The sequence below is a fragment of the Nomascus leucogenys genome, chromosome 15 (genome assembly GCF_006542625.1).
Source record: "Nomascus leucogenys isolate Asia chromosome 15, Asia_NLE_v1, whole genome shotgun sequence".
In the NCBI taxonomy this organism is placed as follows: Eukaryota; Metazoa; Chordata; class Mammalia; order Primates; family Hylobatidae; genus Nomascus; species Nomascus leucogenys.
In genome coordinates, this window is record NC_044395.1 from 20,278,232 (window position 1) to 20,301,559 (window position 23,328).

At 37.2% G+C, this 23,328-nt stretch overlaps 1 protein-coding gene across 2 annotated transcripts in view; it reads left to right on the top strand.

Moving 5' to 3' along the window:
* The first annotated feature begins 10,260 nt into the window (after positions 1–10,260).
* Positions 10,261–23,328, top strand: part of NXPE1 (neurexophilin and PC-esterase domain family member 1) — a 40,865-nt gene continuing 27,797 nt past the window's right edge. Inside the window, exons 1-2 of one of the 2 annotated variants that reach the window (XM_003253172.3) lie at positions 10,261–10,321; positions 17,243–17,271. Coding sequence is in view for 1 of the 2 variants with exons in the window: in XM_030828630.1 (XP_030684490.1) it covers positions 19,154–19,252 (99 nt within the window). In the remaining variant the exon portion in view is untranslated. Of the gene's footprint in view, positions 10,322–17,242; positions 17,272–19,153; positions 19,253–23,328 lie in introns of those variants that run through there. The other variant, XM_030828630.1, reaches the window with a different exon arrangement.

A 23,328-nucleotide genomic window follows, 5' to 3' on the forward strand; every position in this document is an offset into this window, starting at 1 on the left:
TTTTAAACATCTTAAGGCGGGAACCATGTGAGGCAGGAAGCGAGTCACAGAAGCAAGAAACAAATACAGCATTACAACATTTCTTACATCTTGAGAGAAACAGGTCTTGCAACCTAAACTTATCAGTCTTGTGACCCTGCAGCCCTGCAGGAAGGTAAGCAGGAACTCTCTGGGCCTGTAATAAACTTTGAGGAATGTGGAGTTGGGGAGTATAGATAAGGTCCACTGTCCACAGAGAGAAGACAGGCTGTTAATATTCCCTTTTAACTTGAGTGTGGGGGTGAGGGGTCACAATTTGCAGCAGCTTTAAGAGAATTTTAAAATATCTATTACTACTACTATTAGGTTATAGTTGATTTCATTAATTCCTTCTTCATTTGGAGGCTGATGTGGAAGGGTCACTTGAGTCCAGGGGTTTGACGCGGCAGTGACACACCATTACACTACAGCCAGAGTGACAGCGCAAGACCTAGCCTCAAACAACAACAACAACAAAAGACTGGATAAGTAACTTCAGCTCTCTGGGCCTCATGTGCTACTTTGGGCACTACCTTGAGGGGCAGGAGTCAGGAGAGGTGCCCCATGGGGCAGAGTACCGGTTCCGATACTACTGCTTCAGCCAGAATATCAGTCATTCTTACCCATATGTATATGGAATCCTGGGTGAGCTTCTTGTTTGAAAAAATTCCATGGCTTAAAACATGTTTGCGAGCCACTATTGTCTGAAAGCTATTAAGTAGATAATCAATAACAATGATTCCTATAATCTACACATGTAGGTTAACATTTTAATCACTCTCATTTGCATTTTAATAGGCCTTCCCAAGACTTGATCAAAAAAGAGTGTTGGATATGAGAATTTCAGTTGAATAGAGCAATGTGACTATTGTCAAGCAGTTTGGTACCATATTCTTCCTTCATTTTGTACCCTTCATCATGCCCCAGATACCACCAGGCCCCTGACCCAATAGTAAGAATGGCAAGACTACCTGCATCTGGAAAAAAAAATTACAATAGGGCACCTTAAATATATTTATCCAGTTTTTTGGGGGTGGCAGGAGATAATACATTTTCTATTTATTTGCCAATAATCACAGTTCATAGTTCAATGCCCCATATATACGCAGGTGGTCAACATTTTTTTTTAAATCCCTACCATGTGCCAGGAACTGTTCTAGTCTTTAGGTATACAGTCATCAAAAAGACAAATCATATTTCTGCCATCGAAGATTTTATATTCTAATAAAGGAAAAAGATAATAAACAAAAAAGACATAAAATGATTCCATAATTCATGATAAAGTCATATGAACAAAGCATATCACATCAGTGATAGGGTAATGGCATAGTGGTGATGGAGGTGACTAGGTATTTAGAAAAGCATCTCAGAAGAGAAGCACTGAAAGTGGGATAAAAAAGATAAAAAGGAGGCAGCCGTGAGACAAAATGGAGGAAGACAGAGGCTTGAGAAGTTAGAGAAACAAGCAGCAGCTAGATCTTATGTGGCCTTATTACGTGTGGCCTTATTATCTATGGCAAAGAGTTTAAATTTTATCCTAATTATAATGGGTGGGTAGTTGAGGGAGGAAGGAAGGGAGAGGGAAAATAAGAAAGAGGGAATGAAAGAGAGTAAGAGAGTGAAGGAGAGGGGGAAATAAAGGGTGGGGGGGGAGCAGTACCTTAACTCAAGCATCACCATGGACTACTATAGCTGCTAAGGTAAGAATGAACAAGGGTTGTGAGGCTCCAGGAATGGTAGAACAGCATCTGCTTTCTTCTATTAATAGAGTGACTTTCCACTACCCCTCTCTACTTGAAGTAAGGATGGATAAAAGGCATTGAAGATCTTGCCAAAGGGGCAGAATATTTAAAGGGAACACAGAGCACTATAATTTTAGCACAGAAACTAAAATTTGAATGTGACCCAGAGATTTTTTTTAAGAAAAGAAAAAGAAGATACATGTTTGTAATATGTGAACTCTAAGGGGGAATGTAAGCTCAGATAGAAAGACACATTCAGAATGATAATTCTCAGAAGTTAGCACTTCCTGGGGGCAATCCATGAAGGCTTAATGGTTCTTCTGAAAACCAAATCAATATACACACAGAGTTAGCTGTGGCAATGTCTGTGTGATGTTTCATATGTTTATTTCCTGTCTGAGATGATTGGCCAGTATGTATGTATATGTATATATTATATATATATATAGCAAGTATAAGTTGTTCTTCCAATAGAGGGAAAAAGTAAAAATGACTGACATATAGCCCTTGGAGCTGAATGGATTCTTAAACATTTTGGAAAAATACTCCACAAAGAAAAAAACTTGTAAAAATGTCCAAGGGAAACTAACAAGAGGCAAGCATATTAAAGAATATACTGAAAAGAAACTGACAAGGTGAGGTATTTAAAAAAAAATAAAAAGTATATTCTAAGTACCAGTTTGTGCTGAATCCTTGCAATTATAATCTTTCTCATCATTGTAACTAACAGTCTGGGTCCAATGAGGAGGTAGAAACCACCCAGTGGGCCAAACGGGGGAAGTTTGATATAAAGAATTACTAAACTATGATAAATGAGTGACTATAAGATAAAAGGAATCTCTATGTGGTATGCCTAAGGCTGAGGGATGGCATCCAAAAAAAACCTGGAAGAAGGTCCCTCCCCACGGCTGTGGTTCAGCCTTATTGGAAAATGCATAGTTCATTTCACTGGAAAGCAGAGATCATTGGTTTTCCCAGGCTAGAGCTGGTCTGCAGTTGCTGGACAAGCAGAAGGGAATCCTCTGTAGTCCAGGCAGGGTTCAGGCAACCAGGAACCAGGGGTGTGGACAAGTGGGTGAGGGCCCAGGACAAAGATGAGCTGTGCAGGGGGCCTGCATGGGGAATGGAGTGCCCATGCAAGCAGTAGGCCTTCACAGACAGGGAGTGCTGGGGTGCTGTAGCTAATGTGGAAGGCCAGGAAAGGTTATCACCAGGCCAGGATGAGGCTGCAAATTTGGCAAAAGATTGCTTGTTCTGGGAACATGGCTGGGGAAGAGCCCCACTGGATGTCCCCATACCAAAAACACTAGCCTACTGCACAGCCACCAGAAACAGCAGGAGAGTTCCTTCTTTCTGCAATGCCCCTCCAAAGCCCTCTGCTGAGAAAGCTTAGCAATGTGCTCACTATACAGGAGGGTGCTTAAGGCAATTCTGTCCATGATTGCAGAGAATGTATACAAGGGCAAATTTGGAGTCAAGAGGTAATAAATCAATAACTGCCACAGTCATCAACCCAATCCTTTCAACTGGGTCATTTCTTTAGGAAATAAATAGACTACTCTCTAATAGTTTGCATCTTAAAAAAGAAAACATAAATTTAAATACATATATATGTGTGTATACAGAATATAAATATTCTCCATATGTGTGCAAATATTCTATACATACAGAGAGAGAGAGAGAGAGAGATCCCTTAATATTATATGTTTCTCTTGAGGTATGGTCACATATCTTCTCCCCTTTTCATAAAACCTTCTTGAAAACATATATTTTTTTGTCCTTGCTACCTCCTATTCTGTTACAACACATTCCCAGTTGGTCTTATGTTCTAAATCGCTCCTGCCAAGGGTACTAATGGCCTTTGTGTTGTTAAATCCAATGGCTACTTCTTTGTCTTCATCCAACTCAGCCTCTCAGTAGTGTTTGACCCAATTGACTGTGCCTTCTTTATTCACTCACTCACTCATTTTCCTTCGTTTCTGTGCCACAAATTTCTCTGTGTTTTCCTGCTTCCTTGGTCACTCCTTCCCATTTTCCTTTGCCAATCCCCACTCAGCTGCTTGGCCTCTAAAGTTGGAGAACCCTGGGGTTCATTCCTATGCATCCACTTTGCTCTATCTATATGCTAATTTGGGGTGATACCCACTACCTGGCTTAAATACCACCGATGATTTCCATAACTTCCAGTTATTCGTCTCCAGCTCTGATTTCTCCACTGTGCTTAGGGCTTGCATATCTAATTGCCTACTTAATTTCCTATTTACCTGTCTAGGAGACATCTCAAACTCGATATGATCAAAGTAGAATTCTTGATTTATATTCCAAAATGCATTTGTTCCTAGTTTTCTCCAGTTCAGAAATGTTTCTAAGATTCACACAGGTAGCCATAAATTGTCCTTGATTCATCTACTTCTCTTATTCCTCTCAAAGTTCTGCCATTTTTTTTTTACAATATATGTGCAGAATCTTTCCCCTCTTCTCTATCTCCATTGCTACCATCTTAGTCTAAACAGTATCACCTCTTTCCTGGACTCAGGCAATGACTGATCTTTTGCTCATAATCTTGAAACTTCTACAACCCATTCTTTACCCAGTAGCCAGACTGAGCTTTTTAAACTGTAAATGAGATCCATTTGACATCCCTGGATAAAACCCTGTAATGGCTTCCAAACTCCTTTCCATGATCCATAATGATGAGTCTTTCCTGTCATTCCAATCTCAGATAAGTTTTCCTGACCACACAATGTAAAACTAGATCACTCCAACTTCCTATTACTCTTAATTACTTCCCTGTTTCCTTTTCATAAGTGTATGTATCACTATCCAAAATAATCTCATTAATTTAGTTGTATATATTATTTTTACCTGTTCTACTCACAGTAAACTCTAGGTTCTCTAACAGTAAGGACCATGTATTTGTTCACTAGGTGCCTTGTTCACAGCACCAGGAACTATGTCTAGCATATGTTAAAGATTCAGTCTATACCTGTTAAATAAAATACAATGATTCATTTTACATTTGCCAGGGAGTAAGTGGAATGTAACAGCAACCTATTAAAACAGATGGTTTTGTGTAAAAAGGGCATGGCCTACAATAAAGACATATTCTCTGTTAGGAGAATATATCCAAAATATGACAGAGAGGCCCCAAAATTCATCAAGCCTGCAAAAGCCCATGTGAAGTATATCACAAATATTTTTGATGTTCTGACTCAAAAATGAAGAATTTAAGGACAAATTATGTTTTTCAATATTTTCCACTGATGGCTCAAGCTTTAAAATAGGAGAATCCTGACATCTGTTATTTGCTGTACTGTTTCTGTTGCCAGGAAAGACTTGCTCTTCTGGAATGTAGACAATGATATCAATATAAATGGTTCCTGGAAAAGGCTTAGTGTGCTTGGAAAAATAAAGACCAATAAGATTTTTTCGTGCCTGGAAAGTACTCATTATCCAACTAGGGAGATAATCTTTTATAGAGTATAGAAATAACTTATAAGTAAAACAAGAGGTCTTCTGGAATAGCTCAAACTCCTATATCCCACAATAAATTAGGCTCTAAAAGTGGCCCTTTAATGGATTTCCCATTTCCAGAATTAGGTAAAGATCATATGAAACATATTCTTGCATTCAACTCATTGTCCTGGCTGTTCCTTTTTTATGGAAAGACTATCCCTCTTGGCTTTCTCCAACCAATGAGATTTCAGTCACCCTTCAAGTCGCAGATCCCAGGTGGGATCTGGGTCAGTCAAGTCCCAGGTGGTGTAGGCATACTCGAACACCCCCTCTCTGTGCACTCCTGCACTATTTTCATATGGTTATTCTGTATTGTGCTAGAAATAGTTATTCATGTGTCTGCATTTAGACACATATAACACTACAATTAAATCATACATTTCATGAGGGCAGGGAATACATCTTACTCCTATATAAATAATCCCCAAACTTTATTTTTTTAGGATGATTATTTTTGATTAATGGTGATTTATGAGATTTTGGTGCATTGATCACCTGAGCAGTGTACACTGTACCCAATGTGTAATCTTTTATCCCTCACCTCGCTACCAACCTTTCCCCCAAGTCCCCAAAGTTCACTGGATCATTTTTTATGTCTTTATGTCCTCATAGCTTAGCTCCCACTTATGAGTGAGAACATATGATATGTTTGGTTTTCCATTCCTGAGTTACTTCATTTAGAATAATAGGCTTTGACTCTATCCAGGTTGCTGTGAATGCCATTATTTCCTTCCTTTTTATGGCTGAGTAGTATTCCATGGTATATATATATATATACCACATTTTCTTTATCCACTCATTGATTGATGGGCATTTGGGCTGGTTCCGTACTTTTGCAATTGCTAATTGTGCTTCCATAAACGTGTATACCAGTGTCTTTTTTCATATAATGACTTCTTTTCCTCTGGGTAGATACCCGGTAGTGGTAGATCTATTTTTTCTTCTTTAAGGAATCTCCATACTGTTTTCCACAATGATTGTACTAGTTTACATTCCCACCAGCAGTGTAAAAGTGTTCCCTTTTCACTACATCCACACCAACATCTATTATTTTTTTATTTTTTAAATTATGGCCATTCTTTCAGGGGTAAGGTGGTTTGCACTGTGGTTTCGATTTGTATTTCCCTGATAATTAGTGATGTTGAGCATTTTTCAATATGTTTGTTGGCCATTTCTAAATCTTCTTTTGAGAATTGTCTATTCATGTCCTTAGCCCACTTTTTGATAAGACTGTTTGTTTTTTTCTTGCTGATTTGTTTGAGTTCCTTGTAGATTCTGGATATTAGTCCTTTGCCGGATGCATAGTTAGTGAAAATCTTCTCCCACTCTGTGGGTTGTCTGTTAACTCTGCTGATTATTTCCTTTGCTGTGCAGAAGCTTTTTAGTAGTTAATTAAAATAATCCCAAACTTTAGAGATAAGCATCCACACGTGGGATCCCAGTTATTTTCAAGTTTGCAACTGCAGGCATGTAATAAATGACTGGAAGTAAATAAGAAAATGAATGAGTCAATAAGTAAGTTCCCTATATGATCCATAAGAGGAGAAAGTAAAATTTCAGAAAAGCTTCCTGAGAGATAAAAAAAGAGATGAGGGATTAGTGACAGAAAATATGACTCACCCTCTTATTTGCCCTCATCTTTATTGCCTCTTGTACTGAAAATCTCTTGTTTAATTGTGACTAATATTCCTACTTCCAGAAAGAAAGCCCCTCTTTTCCTGGAGAACTGTACCTTCTCCACTTTTTTGCATGCTACTGAGACTCTCAATCATGCGATTTTTGCCTATTTTTGGTGCCTACTGGTTCATCACAACACTCTTCCCCCAAATCCTTCATAAGTGATTGGTACTAGCACAGTTGATTAGAGTTGTTGGGGTTTTTCTGTGACTTAATATAAATTCTGAAAAGAAATGGGTCTCTCTCATTCTGAGATCTTGAACACCAACGACCATGTATGGCTTAAGCATGTTAGGACTATCTTGCTGCATTATCTTGAGAGCAAGCATCTCTAAGAAAATAGGACAGGAGAGCCTACAGGCTTAGAGAGAAGTTTGATTACATTGTTTGAACCACAGATCGAGTCTTATCTGAAGCTAGATTAATTCCTAAGACTTCCCACTCATATGAGTCATTAAGTATACTTTTTCCTTTAGCTTGTGTGATTGGATACAACAACTGAAAGAGATAATTTACTTCTGTAAAGTCAGCTTGACTCTGGATAGTAATAAATAAGAGAGATTACAGATGCAGTTGTGAAAGTTGTTACAGAGTCTAGGAAAATGGCATAATCAAATAGTCCCAGGATTTATGTTGGATATCAAACAGAACTTGTTGGATATCCTGATGAGAAATATGTAAAATAATAGTATTTCTATCTTTTCCTGTGATTCCTACTGAAATCAGTAAAGTGGACACAGAGTTTGACAGAGACAGCCATGAGGTATGACCTCTCCACATATCATATGGAAGCACTGAGAATGTGTGCAAGGGTTGGGAAGACAGACCAGTGCTGTGCATAATCCCCAAGGGGGAAGAAGAGAGCATGGACTCTCAGAAGACTGGATATTGGCACTCAGCACCAGGAAATATTTCTAACCACTCTCCCAGAAGAAAATGCAATAAATAAACCCAACATTTACAGGGAGGCTAGCAGAAAATTTCAAATGCAAAGATGAACACATAACCAAAAATTACCAATCATTTGAAAGAGACTAATACTTGAAAGAGAGGCAAAAAGCACAATAATCAGAAGAAAATGACATGCCAAGAAAACAAAGTTAAAAGGACAGTTGATACAAGAATTTAGAATAAGTGTGTTTAATTACCAGAGTGATGTGACAGGATATTGCAGCCATACTTAGAGTTAACTAGATATTTGTTAAATTTAAAATATGACACATGAAATAAAGAAAAAATTGAAGGACACACTAAAGACCAAAATGAAAACAATAAACTGGAGAGATAAAATGTTAACTCAAGAATTCTTGCAGAATACAGAATAAAAGGAAAGTGTGATCAAAATTATGAAAGAAAAGTTAACAGATATTAGATCTCAGGTCTAATGGGCCATTAAAAGTGCCAAACATGATGAAGATAAACAGATCTGTATAAAATTTCATAATACCAAGGATGAAGAGAAAAACGCTACAAAGATCCACAATTATACTAACTTTGACATCAGACATTTCATAAATGACATTGGATGCATGAAGAGAATGAAACAGTATCCTCAAGGCTAAGAAGAAAAATATTTTTCACCTAATTCTATAGCAAGTAAATTTATCATCTAGGAAGAAAAAATATATACTCAGTCTAATATTGGTCCCCTCTGAAAGAGCTACCAAAGACTTTACAAGATAAGAAACAAATTGAGTAGTGAGGAGTAGGTTTTAGAAACAATATTGGTTAAAGAAACCAAGGTAACAAACAATATTGCCTAATCGTGAGTGAGGCAATATGTCGATATGAACTGTTGACACATACAATAACTTGGATGGACATCATGGACGTTACGCTGAGTGGGAGAAAAAAGCCAATCTCAAAATTTACTCCCATGCATAAATAGTAGTAGTTGGGGTGGTGATAGTAGTCGTTGCTAATTATTTAGTGCTTAAACTAAGTGCCAGAAACTGTTTTTAAATGTTGTACATGTATTAATTCATTTGATCTTATGAGTACTTAGCACGGTACTAATAATACTTGTGATCTTCAAAACTGAATCTTACAAATTGGCACAGGGTCTGGGCATCCAGGCTTAGAAAGAGAGATGAAGTTAGATTTATGTTTCAGAGCTGAAGTAACAGTCACATGACAAATATGAAGGTTCCAGAGGGAAGGGCATGAGGCATGAGAGAAAGGTCTCCAATATGTAGTCAGTAAAATATTATTCAGCACTAAAGAAATAAGCTAACAAGCCACAAAAAGACAGAGAAACTTAAATCCATATCACTAAGAGAAAAGCCAATCTGGGACAGCTACACACTGTGTGATTTCAACTATATGACATTCTTTCAAGTCAAAACCATGGAGACAGTAAGAAAACCAGTGGTGACCAGGGGTTAGAGGGGAAAGAAGGATTAATAGGCCTAATTATTCATATACACCCATATATTCCCTTTCATGTTACAGGCATTTGGCACAGCAGAAGTTACAGCAACATTTACTGTATTGGTGAATTAAATAATGTTTATGATAATGAAGAGTTAATGAACTATATCCCCTTTCCCTAACTCAGAGCAAATAATCCTTCCCCATTTATTAGATATCCTTTTCAAACTGATAAAAGATCCAGCTGGGAAAAGTGGCTCATGCCTGTAATCCCAGCACTTTGGGTGGCTGAGGAAGACAGATCACTTGAGCCCAGGAGTTCAAGACCAGCCTGGGCAACATGGTAAGACCCCATCTCTACAAAATACAAATTAAAAATATTAGCCAGGTGTGGCAGCATGCACCTGTAGCCCCTAGGCCCAAGGCAGAAGGATGGCTTGGGCCCAGGAGCTCGAGGTTGCAGTGAGCTTTGATCACGCCACTGCACTCCAGCCTGAGCAACAGAGCAAAACCTTGTCCAAAAAAAAATAATAATAATTCTCAATCACCCACCAGTTCTCTGCATGGTGTCCGCTGACAATTTGTTCTCTTGTTTGGAGTTGTTGTGAGACTTCAGATTTTCTGAGGAAAGCCTATCCATAGAGTCACTTGAGGTATTTTTACAGTATGACTTCAAGGACCACAGCTGTTTCAGAACTAAGAGGTTTTCCATTCCCAAGGGTCACCAGTAACAGAGAGAGAAGGAATCTCAAAGAATACCGGAGAAACACCCAGTTAAAAGAGGCTGTGGAATTATCTAATTGTCATTTAATTGTACTACTCTTTATTGCCTCTTCAAATCTACACCCCAAGATAAGCCAATTTACAAGGAAAACAGACTGATGAAAATAAGTGTGTTCACAGACAAGAAACAAAAAAGTTTTACACAGCCACAAGAGCCAGTTAAGAACTCACAGGTACTTTTCCAACCACCCAGATAGAAGAGATCATTAAAACAGGTGAGTAAGCAAAACTATGGAGACTGCCTTTCTCTATCTCTAATCTTGCCAGTGGTCAGTGAAGGGCAGGGAAGAACAAAGCAAAAGAAATTAGAAAGACTGTGTCTGCTGAGGGGTTCTCTCAAGTCAGAGAAAGAGAAGAAAAGGGAGAAAGCTCAGAAGAAAGGGCGGGAAACAAAAAAAACTGATAGTGAGAGCCTCTCTTACTGACAAGGATAGGCTGGTTTTGATGGTGAGACAGCATCAAGATAAAATATTTCTCTAATAACCAACCAGCAAAAGTCCCCAGTGCTTTGTGGGAAGCAAGCATGGATATAGTCACTCAACCTAACATCTAGTTGGAGAGAGGAAGAAGGACATCAAAAATACCTGTTTACAGCTGATATTTTTTTGCCTTGTTTTATGTATGACATTGTTTGGGTGGAAAATGTATGAATATGTCACAGGAATTCAAAATATGGGGGAGATCATTGTGGTCTAGAGTTATGCTGGGAAGTTTCCTGTAGAGATTGCCCCTGAGCTGGGGATTCACTGACTACATATAGAGTCTAGATTGGTGCAGGGGCAGGCCATCCCAGGTGGGCAGCAGGATGAGTCATAAACAAAGCCAGAAAAGCAGCAAGAATTCTTTTTTAATTTTTTCTTTGAATATGTGTGTATCCATGTATTGTGCTTTGTATGTATATTTTTAATTTACATAAAAATGTGATAAAGATTTATAATGTTTATTTCTTTCTTCACTTAGAGCTGTTTTTAAGAGCTCTTCATGTTACAGGTAAATCTAGTGAGTTGCATCTAGCTGTTGGATAGTGTCCCACAATACACATCCACTACATGTTTCTTAACCATTTGATAGTAATACATATTAAAGTCTATTTAATTCCCTACAACTACACCTATACATATAATCAACTGAAAACAAACTTTGTATGTGATTCTTTATGGACCTGACTGACAAGTCCTCTGTGATGTATCCAGATTGAATTGCTTGGACATAAGGCATAGATAAACACAAACTAACAAAAATATTGCCATTCTGCTTTCAAAACGATCATGTTAATTTGTACTCTTACACAGCACAACAGAGTTATGTATAAAGATCCAATCTATATTGTGACCTAGTTCACCTTAAGTCCGTAACAGGAGGATTGTTTAGCTTTAGAAAATATACTAATGTAATATATCACATTTAAACATAAAAGTTTAAAAATTCATATAATTACCTCAATGAATCAGAAAAGACCTTTGTCAATAACTCAACTTCCGTTAGTAATAGAAACACTTCACAAACTCGTTCTTAAAAGAGAACTTCCTCAATCTATTAGAAGGCATTAAGAGAAGCAAATATCATAAATCCAACATCATATATTTAATCACACATAGTAAAATGTTGAAACTAACAACGAAAACAAGGCAAAGGTATCCAGTATGGCCACTTCTAATCATCTTTGTTCTCTATGTGTGCCTATATAAAAGCACTATTAAAATAAAGCACTTGAATTTCTACATATCAGCCACAGACATTTGCTTGGAAAATGAAATAAAAATAAAAACATACGGAATGTGCATATATATGGATATATAGATATACACACACATAAACACATATACATAGATGTGTGTATAGTTTATATTTATAATTATAAATACAATTTATGTTTCCCAAAATAGTAGACTTGCTTATAGTCTCCTTTTGAGAACAGCTGGAAAAGCTGGAGAATGTTATATTTGATCTGTTAAGCATCAGAGAGCAACTGGGGCAGTGAGGGGTTGAGAGATCTAGATTCTAGAGAGAAAGCAAGAGAGGAACAAAGGGCAGTTAGGGAAATAGAAGGAAAATGAGGTAACATATTCAAAGTGCTGATGCTCTTAACCACCAAAAACAAAAATAAATAAATAACACTTGTCAATCTAGAATTGTACAGCCAGCAAAAGTAACCCTCAAAATGAAAGCAAAATAAGATTTTTTAAAATGTAACCTTGAGAATTTGTCACTAGAAGATGTCTTACAGAATATTAAAGATAGTTCTTAAAGCAGAAGATAAATTCTCCCAAATGACAGTAGAGAACGGCAAAGAAGAATGAAAAAGAAGGAAACTAAATGTACAAATCTAAATGAACAAGGATTTTATATATATATATTATATATATATTATTATATATACATATATTGTGGTGTTTTAAATATTCCTAGAGTTAAACCAGTCAGTGGTGAGTGCCTATAGTCCCAGCTACATGGGAAGCTAAGGTAGGAGGATCACTTGAGCCCAGGAGTTCCAGTCCAACCTAGGCAGCATATTTCTCTTCCATCTCTAAAAAAAATAAAATAAATATTTCTAGAACTAAAATGCCTGACTATAGCAAGAAAATGTGAAAGAGTTAAATGTAAATGGAGTATAGTTTTCTAAGGTCCCTCATTTCCTAATAATTAGTAAAAGTACCAATTTATATTAGACTTCATTAAGTCAAAGATGCATATTGAAATTTCCAAAATAGAGTAGAAATTATTAAAGTAGTTTGTATAACAAGCTAAATGAGAATGGAAATAGAGTAATTTTAGAATTTTTGATTAATACACAAGAAGTCAAAAAGGGGGCTGGGCACGGTAGCTCACGCCTGTAATCCCAGAATTTTGGGAGGCCGAGGCACGCAGATTACTTGAGGTCAGGAGTTCGAGACCAGCCTGGCCAACATGGTGAAACCCCGTCTCTACTAAAACTACAAAAAATTGGCCAGGTGTGGTAGCTCACGCCTGTAATCCCAGCTACTCAGGAGGCTGAGGCACTATAATCGCTTGAACCCGGGAGACAGAGGTTGCAGTGGGCCAAGATACTGCCACCACACTCCAACTTGGGCAACAGAGTGAGACTCTGACTCAAAAAAAAAAAAAAAGTCAAAAACGGAGAAAATGGCATAGAAATACAGAAGGTGGGACAAATAAAAACCAAATAGTAAGATAAAATTACATAGACATATCAATGATAATATGAAATATAAATGGACTAGGAAATTCCAGCTGCAAAAAATGGCAGAGTGGCTTAGATGAGACTAATATTTCTCATAGAACAGTATTAAACATTGGAAAAAAATATATTTTAAAAAATGATATGAAAGCACTAGAAAAAGACCAAAAACTGGCAGAAACTGGAGGAAATTTGACACTTAAAAGCAGGGAATCATGCTGTGTGGGAGCCAGCTTTAAGGGCTCTTATCCTGACAATATACCTCAGTGTGTATTGTGCAAAGCAACTTGAATTCAAGCAGAAAACTGCAGACTTGCAGCCTGGAGATGTCATCGGATGGAGTTCAAGGCAATTGACCAGGGAAATTCCAGGAGAAAGGGCTTAGAAGAAAAAGCCCCAAAATCTACTCTCAAATCTTTGACTGATCCCTGAGCTCTGTGTACCCAAGGGAGACTCCACAAACTGTAGCACAGAACAACAGCTGGATGAGTAGAGATTTAATCTGTTGCTCACTGAAGGAGGAAACAAAGTTTGTAGGTTTTGGGTTCCAGGAAAAGGGAAGAGCATGGTATAAAAAGCCCAGCTTTTCAAGACCCACCTTAAAGTAAATAAAACCAACTCTCCATAAATTCAAACTGTTCAAGCTGAGAGGTAAAAACTGTTTTCACGAATTGGAAAACTCAATATTGTTACTACAGCAATTCTCCCCAAATTTACCTACAGATTAAGAGCAATAAATTCCAGTAGGCTTTTTGTAGATTTGTCAAAAGTTAAACATTTACTTAACCATATGGCCCTGTTATTCCACCCTTGGGTATTTACCAAAAAGAAATTAAAACATTTGTCCATATAGAGAACCATACATTAATATTCAGAGCAGCTCTATTCACAATAGCCCCAATCTTGAAACTACCCAAATATTTATCAAATGAGGAATAGATAAGATATTATGAGATATTGCTCAATAATGAAAAGGAACAAACTACTGATAAATGCAACATCGATGAATCTTCAAAAACATAATCCTAAGTCCCAGAAGACAGACACCAAAGAATACGTTCTACATTATTCTATTTATGTGAAACTCTAGAAAAACAAATCTCATCTGTAGTGCCAAAAACTAAATCTGTGATTATCCGGGGCCAGAAACAAGTTAGGCATGGGCAGTGGGGCATTCACAGGAGGAGGACAAAATTGACAAGGAAATGGAACTTTGGGGTGGTGGTAATATTCTACTTATTGATTGTGGTGGGTACACAGGTGTCTACATTTGCCAACATTCATAAAACAGTGCACTTAAAATGCATGTATTCTTGGCAGGGCGTGGTGGCTTATGCCTGTAATCCCAACACTTTGGGAGGCCAAGGCGGATGGATCACAAGGTCAGGAAATCGAGACAATCCTGGCCAACATGGTGAGACTCCGTCTCTACTAAAATATAAAAAATTAGCCGGACATGGTGGCACATACCTGTTGTAGTCCCAGCTACTCAGGAGGCTGAGGCAGGGGAATCGCTTGAACCCAGGAGGTGGAGGTTGCAGTGAGCCATGATCTTACCACTGTACTCCAGCCTGGGCAACAGAGCAAGACTCCATCTCAAAAAAAAAAAAAAATTCATGTATTCTTATTGAATGTAAATTATACCTCAGTAATGGTGTAAAAACAAAGCTGAAACAATTCCCAGTTAATGCCCCAGCAATACCTATACCAGACAGCAACAGTAATGACAAAAAAAAAGAACCACAAATTGAAGAGATACTTAATAGGTAGATGTAGACAGGCTGGACTGCCATGAAAAAAAAAAAGACTCCCAAAATGCAATGACTTAAACAAAAAAACAAGATAGGATTTTTATGTTTCGTGTAACTATCTAGTTAGGGTGTATACCTTGAGGTCATCCAGGAAGGCAGACATCAAGTCCCGTCAGTGGTCTTATTCTAGGGTTGGCAGGTCCACAAATGGGCCCATGCACAGAATTTAGGAGGCCTGTGAACCTGAATAGGAAAAAAATTACATCTTTATTTTCACTAGCTTCTAAATAAAGTTTAGCAATCTCTTCAATTATGAATTATGACAACAAATGACGGTAGTATTAGCAATGCCTGTGGCTTAGCAACTTGAAGTCACAGATAATTTTCATATCACAGTACTGTTAAAAAAAATCTTGAAATATCACTCATAATTATTATTGCTTTGAAATTACTGTAAATATAAGACCTGGCTGCTAAATTTTGTTATTTAGTGTGTTAATTTAAAAAATGCTATATGACTATATAACAAATTAGGTTATTTAAAATGTTGATAACTGTACCTCAGTATAATTGGCTTTTGTTATAATTCTATACATTTTATTTTATGTATTTGAAAAAGAGGTCATAGGACTGACTATCAAAGGGCCCATGTCACAAAGAATGTTTAAGAACCTCTTGTTCTGGGATATTGTCATCACTTCTGTGGTCTAAGCTAGGCTGCTGCCCCTTCTTGTTTACACAAGTAGGAAGAGGAAAGAGAACCTGGAGGAGGTATGGCACACATGGCCTCTGCTTACATATCAGAGAACTCAGTGTCCTGGCCAGAGTCAAATACAATAGAGGCCAGGAAAGGTTGTGTATCTTGGCTAACATATGTCCAGCTACAAGTTTCTATTACAGCTGATGAAAGAGACAACTAGCGGACTCCGTACATTGATTCAATCCTGTCTGAGGATGACCATACAAAAGCATGAGGAGAGGAGACAAGTGAGTCAGACAGTGGCCAAGTTTCTGATTTGGGATACCATTCACAAAGATGGGAAGAAGAAAAAGTAGAAGACACTTGGAAGAAGAAAAAACATTGCAGTTGGACAAGTTGACTTTGAGATTCCTATGAGCAGGGGTATACTGACAAACCTGCTCTCCCAGAAAACAAAAACAAAAATCCTGTTTACAGCCTTTGATGATTTCCACAATCCAAATGTACTCATCATGGCCTATTTCAAGCTACCAAGATGCTGTCACTGAATGAGCAGTTGGAAAGAAATGTGCATGAATAGGCTTTCATAAGCCAGCAAAGGCTGGGTTCAGCTCACCTCTACCAGTGAGGATTTCCGAGGGGAGACATCTTAAAGACACTGGGATATGCAGAGCTCAAGCTAAGGAGTAGAATCTAGGTGAGACATTGATTTCGGAATAAATGAGATTATCTGGCCATAGGATTCTAAGAAGAAGTCTGATTTGCAGTTACTTATGGCTTAGACAAATGTGATCTTGATTAAGAGTTCCAAGTAGAAAATAGATGCAAAAATAAGCATGGTATAGAGGACGGGGTTAATAAATTTCCAAAACTCTGCCATCAGCAAAATGCCTTCTGACAAAGAAGCTCTCTGGCCACTCTCAAAGGAGCCAACTCTAACCAAAGTTGGTAGTGCATCAGTGGAAACGTCAGACCAGGGATATGAACCACAGAACTGCTTCGTTGTCAGGACTGGGATCTTGTGACATATCAGCAATGCAAGATAGGTAGATTCAGCCTGAGGTGATTCTCCTCTCGAATGAGGGACTCTCCAAGGGAATCTCCTCTAGAATGTCCATCAGTCTAATGAAGGCACATTCACATAAGGAGATACAACAGTATAGCACATATTATTACAAAGGTACGCATACGAGACTATAAGAGCACAAAGGAATAAATTATCAATGAAAACGATTGAGGAAAGAACAGTTGGCATTAAAGCTCAAACCCAAACAATGAATAGGAATTTTCCAAGTTTACCAGGAAGCATGGTGGAGATTGAGCAGTGTTGGTGCAGTGAGGGAGGAGGTAATAAGAATTTCAGGCAGCACAGCTTGGGCAAAGACTCAGGAGCTTAGAATAACAAGGTTTCTTCAGAGATCAACAAGAATTTGGTATTTCTACTACTGTATTCTAATCCAACATAAATGTTTATTTCATTCATTTTGCTGCTTCTCCTTATTTTCAGTGCATTCTGTGCTACCTGACACCTATTGGGTAAGCACCCAGTATTTTACAGAATAAGTTTAAAGATCTATGAAAAGGAGATTGAGAATCTAAGATTTATAAAAGTGCAATAGCAATCATACTTTTCTTTCAGGGCTGCTGAAACATATCCATACGCACTACTTTCTAGGCAAGGAAAAATGAATCAGATGAGACATTATAACTCATACTTTACAAAATTCACTTAAAAGTCAGAAAACCTGGATCAGTCTTGGGGGCAGGAGGGGTCAGAGTAGCCCCTTGACTGATTTTTTTTTCTTTGCCCTATTGGACATGCTTTTTGTACATTCTGAGAAAATATGAAATTTCAGTGGATAGAAGTTGAAGTTGGTCTAAAAATCGGGATTCTGTTTTGAAATTATTTATTCAACAAATATTGTGCTTGTCAGGCACCATGCTAGGCACTGGACATACAATGCTGCGATAGACATTATTCCAATTCTTCAGAAATTGACAGTCTTTTGGAAATTAAAAAGTAAACAATCTATTGCAATATAGTGTGTGACACAAATTAGAGCTGCCCCTTGTCTTCTCTTCTGCATTCATTCATTTGGTCTCAACACTCAACACCTCTCTACAAGTTCTCCCACACCACGCTTCAGTAATTGGGAAGTCATAGATCAATCAGAAGGTGGTGATTCAATATGAGTTGCAACTGTGTGCTACATCTTGTTTAAAATAATTACATCTTGGACTTCCCAAAGGTTAACCAGCTCTAAACTGATCCTTTGTTCTCTCGCTTCCATTTTGCCTGTGAAGTATCTAATTTTGCTCTGCGCATCCAGATTCAAAACATAGAACTTTTTGGATTCCACAAAATGAATCCACTCGCACAAAAGCTTTCACACAACTGAGACTTCACTGAGGATTTGGTAAGAGACAAAGAGGCAAGGCTTTACATTTTTGTTTCCTAAAATAAGCTACTTAAATCATATAATTTTATTTCTGTTCTCCATGACAGTGCTAACATGGGCATGGTATGGAGGAGCTTCTTTCTCTCTCTCTCCATCTCTCTCCCTCATCGTCTCTTTCTATCTCCTTTTTCCCCTTCCTCACGCAGTGCCCAGCCTTATTGGATCATCTCTCCTTTATTGTGCAGAGTAATTCATTCCTGAAGGAGTTTCTATTTCCAAATTTCAGACTTGGCATTCAACAAAACAAAAACTACCCATCCCACTTCCCTGCCCAGTTAACAGGACTGGCTTTCTTTAAAGGCATTTTACAGATTATGTTTTGTAATACGAGCATATTCCGGTGGTTCCATCCACTATCCCTAGTCTTCCCCCAAAAGACATGCTGATGAATTAATTTTTCTGCTTTTCATCGTAATTGCTATGTCTCATAACTAAGAAAATACACAGTGAAACCCCGTCTCTACTAAAAATACAAAAAAAAAAATTTGCCAGGTATGGTGGCGGGCACCTGTAGTCCCAGCTACTCGGAGAGGCTGAGGCAGGAGAATGGCGTGAACCCAGGAGGCGGAGCTTGCAGTGAGCCGAGATTGCGCCACTGCACTCCAGCCTGGGCGACAGAGCAAGACTCCGTCTCAAAAAAAAAAAAAGAAAGAAAGAAAGGAAAGAAAATACAGAAGGCATTAAGAGAACCTTTAAAGTAACTTTGACTTCCATTTCAGGGTCCTGGAAGGAGGAAGCAACAATCCTAAGTGAAACCTGGACAAGAAGTATCCAATAGGTAGATAAAGGGATTGGGGGTATGAGTTGTTAGTTAGGAGAGGGAAAGAAGAGAGTGACTCACAAAAGGAGAACAAAATTTTGGAGGCAAATTACAAGTTATAAATAAAATAATGAGTGAGTACAGAGAGATTCACTTCTCACGACTCCTCTCTTGTGTCATCTCTCCTAGGACATTCGCCATGTCCTCAAATACGATGCTTCAAAAAATGCTGCTGATCTTGATCTCTTTTTTAGTAGTAACCTGGATGATTTTTATAATTTCTCAAAACTTCACAAAGGTAGGAGCAAATCACCTTTGACACAGATCACACAGTAAGCCCTCACCTGTGCGACCTGCCTCAAGTCAGTTCCACTCCATTAGTCCTGCCCCTCCTCCCCCACTTCAACTCTGCCCTATCTTCTCCCCTCTACCTAACTTCTTAGAGGCATTGTGGACACCAACAACCTCTATTTCCTCATTTCCCATTCATCCTCAGTCCATTCTAATCAGGATTTGACCTTGCACATGCTCCCAAGATGGCCCTTGTTAAAGCTACCAACTTCCTCATCAGTAAGTAACTTATTTAAACACTCAATCTGGCCATGTAAATCCAGCTTGTCATTTTATCTTTTTATTGTGTCTATGATTTCCTTTTCCATGCAAAAGTTATTTTTTTAGCAGTACTGTTTCCCTTATAACATGTTTCTGGGTGTTAAGTCATAGTTAGAAAGTTTTTCCCACTCAAAGATTATACAGGTATTCATCCATGTTTTATTTTTTTACTTGTATAGTTACATTGTCTATAAATCTCTGATCCACTTGGAATTTATGCTGTTGAAAGGTATAAGATATCAATCTCATTTAACTTTTTCCATATGACTCTCCAATTATCCTAATCCTCTTATTAAAAATTCCATTCTATATCCTCACTGATTTTGAGTGCGGCCTCCGTAGCATACTAAATTTGTATATATAATGAGGTCTATTTCTGATTTTCAGTTCTGTTACATTGTCTTTTTATTCATGCATCAATACCGTCCTACTTTAATTATAAAGATTTTTACAAGTAAGTTTTAATATCTAGTAGAGCTAATCCTACCCACACCCAACACTTTTGGCTTTTCCGTTCCCCATATGTTTTGTAACTATTCTCTCTCATTTATCCTTTCAAGTGAACTTTCTAAGTGGCCTGTCTGGCCCAGAAGATATTTAGGACATTGTTATTGTGATTTTATTAAATATCTAAGTTAACCTTGGAAGACTAAACAACATCCTTATGATGTTAAGTTTTTCTGTCCAAGGACATGGTTCCCTTTACATTTGTTCAATTTTGTTTTCTTCAGTAGTGTTTTGTGAGTTTTCCTCATATAAATCTTGGACACTTTTGCTAAATGTACACTTAAGTATTTTATTATCATTTTGCTGCCATATATTGGATTGTCCCTTCCATTTTAGCTTCTCTCTTTTTGTCTATATACACAAGTTATTTTTATATATTAATTTTATTTCCTACTATTTTACTAAATTCTTTTATTATTTGTAGTCATTTCTCCATTGACACTTTGGGGTTTTTCAGATAAATAACAATTGCATCTGAAAATAAAGATTATTTTTATTTCCTTTTCAATTCCAATGTCTCGAATTGCTTTCTCTTCTCTAACTGCATTAGCTAACACCTCCATCCCAATGTTGAATGTAATGAGATAGTAGGCATCCTTGTCTTGTTCCTGATTTTGGTGACAAAGCCTTTAGTGTTTCCCTTAAGTAAAATGCAAGCTTTTGAGTTAAAGTATATATGTTATGTGTGGAGGAAATCCATTAACTTCCTTTTGTTGTGTTTTTCAACATGAATCAGTACTAATTTTGTCAAAGTCCTTTTGTGCATTTATGAAGATAATCATGTAATTCTTCACAATAGCTGTATTAATGTGATGAATTACATTAAAAACGGAACAAAATGTGTATTCTTGGAATAAAACTCTGAATTATGATGTATTATTTTTGTCTAATGTTCGTTTGGATTGCTTGCCAATATTTTATTTAAGATGTATATCTCAATATTCATAAATCTAAAGTTCTTGGTACAATATCAGGTTTTGTAAAATACATTACACTTATTTCATAAGAATCGATTTGGAAGCTTTTTGTTTTTATTTGTTTCTAGTGCTCTGAACTTATTTAAGTAATATTGGTATTGACTGATCTTCAAAGTTTGGTAGAATTCCACCAGCCTGGCTTGGTGCATTCAGTAGCAGTGCTCTGCTACTTTTTTCACTATTCTCTATTTTTTTAATGTCACTCAGGTCAATTTTGATAGGTTGTATTTTCTGAGTTATCCATTTTATCTAGATTCTCATATGTATTTGCTTAAAATTGTGAAAATCATCTTGTGACTTTTAAACTTTTCCTCCTTTTCAGATTTTCCCCCAAAGATGTCTAATTTTGCATGTTTGTGTTTTCTTCCTTTTGAATTGATTAGATTCACTAGTGGCTTGTCTATTTATTTTTTATTTTTTCAAAATAAAACCCAGGTTTTTGTTTCTTCTACTATTTTTCTGTATTTTAATGCATTACTTTTGCTTTTACCTTCCTATCAGTTCCTACCTTTTGCTTTCTTTTGATTTACTCTGTTTTCCTTTTTCTAACTTTTTAACTGGGTGTTTAATTCATTTAGTTTTATCTCCTCAATTACATACGTACTTAATGCTATAAACTTGACTGATAATTCTTTTAGCTGTATCTCATAGATTCTAACATAATATGCATTAATCATAGTTACTTTCACAATACCCAACTGATTTTATTTGATATTTTTCTTTGAGTCACGAGTTGTTTAGAAACATTTTTAACTTCAGAGTGGAATGGTATTTGGGGTTTTTATTTTATAAATTTCTGTTAAATACCTGCATTATAAGAATGCTGCCTTTACTATTATTTCTACCAATTAGCATTTATTGAGGTTTTCTTCATGACGTAAGATATAGAGAATATTTGTAAAGGTTTCAGATGTTCCTCTAAAGTTATATTCTCTATTATTAGAATTCAGAGTTCAATATATATCTACATGATCTGTCTTTACTGTTATTAGTTCTTTTATAGCCTTACTAACTTTGTTCACTTGGTATGCCATAAATAAGTCACATATTAGATGTGGCTATCCTTAAAGTGAATTTCTCTAGATATTCTTGAATCTCTTACATTTTCTGCTTTAAGCATGTATCTCTGTACTCAGTGCATAAATATTCATTGCTTGTGTTTTAATTATCCTTTTGCATATATGGTGTCCTGCTTCATCTCTTAATACTTTTTTGGTGATGAATGTTACTTTATCAGATACCAAGATTTCCTTTCCCTTTTTTTTTAACGTGGTATTTAATTGTTCAATCTCTGATTTTCTTAAGATTTAATAAACTTTTTACTTTGGGATAGCTTTGGGTGTACAGAAAAATTGTAAGAATATTACAGGAAGTTCTTCTATACCTTGTACCCAATATCCTCCATTTCAACATTATTGTAGCATAATTTGCCACAACCAATAAAACCATACTGATACTTATAATTTGAAGTCCATACGTTATTCAGATTTCCTTAATTTCTACCTAATATGCTTTTTCTCCTCCACAATCCCATCCAGGGTGCCACATTAAATCATTTCTTTTCCTTTTCGAGACAGTCTTGCTCTGACACCCAGGCTGGAGTGCCGTAGCGCCATCTAGGCTCACTGCAACCTCTGCCTCCCAGGTTCAAGTGATCCTCCTGCCTCAGCCTCCCAAGTAGCTAGGATTACAGACATGCACCAGCACACCCAGCTAATTTTTATATTTTTGGGGAGAGATGGGGTTTCACCATGTTGGCCAGGCTGGTCTCAAACTCCTAACCTCAAGTGATCCACCTGCCTCAGCCTCCCAAAGTGCTGGGATTACAGGCATGAGCCACCACACCCAGCCAACATTACATTTCATTGTCACTTCTCTTTAGACTTTCCTTGTTTTTCATGACATTGACAGTTTTAAGGAACAGTGGTCTGGTATTTTGTAGACTGTCCCTCCATGTTAGTTTGTCTGTTATTTTTCTCATGGTTAAACAGAATTCATGGGTTTAGAGAAGGAAGATCACAGAGCTAAGTGGTATTCCACTCATCACATCACATCAAGGATGCATGCTGTCAATATGACATCACTGATGATGTTAATCTTGATCACCTGGCTGAGCTGATATTCATCAGGTTTCTCCACAGTACGATTACTCTTCCTTCTGCCCCACCCTGCTCTTTACTGTACTCTTTCGAAAGAGGTCACTAGGTCAATTCCACACTTAAGGATTGGGCAGTTCTGTTCTAGCTCCTTGAGTGGGGAGAATCTGCATACATTATCT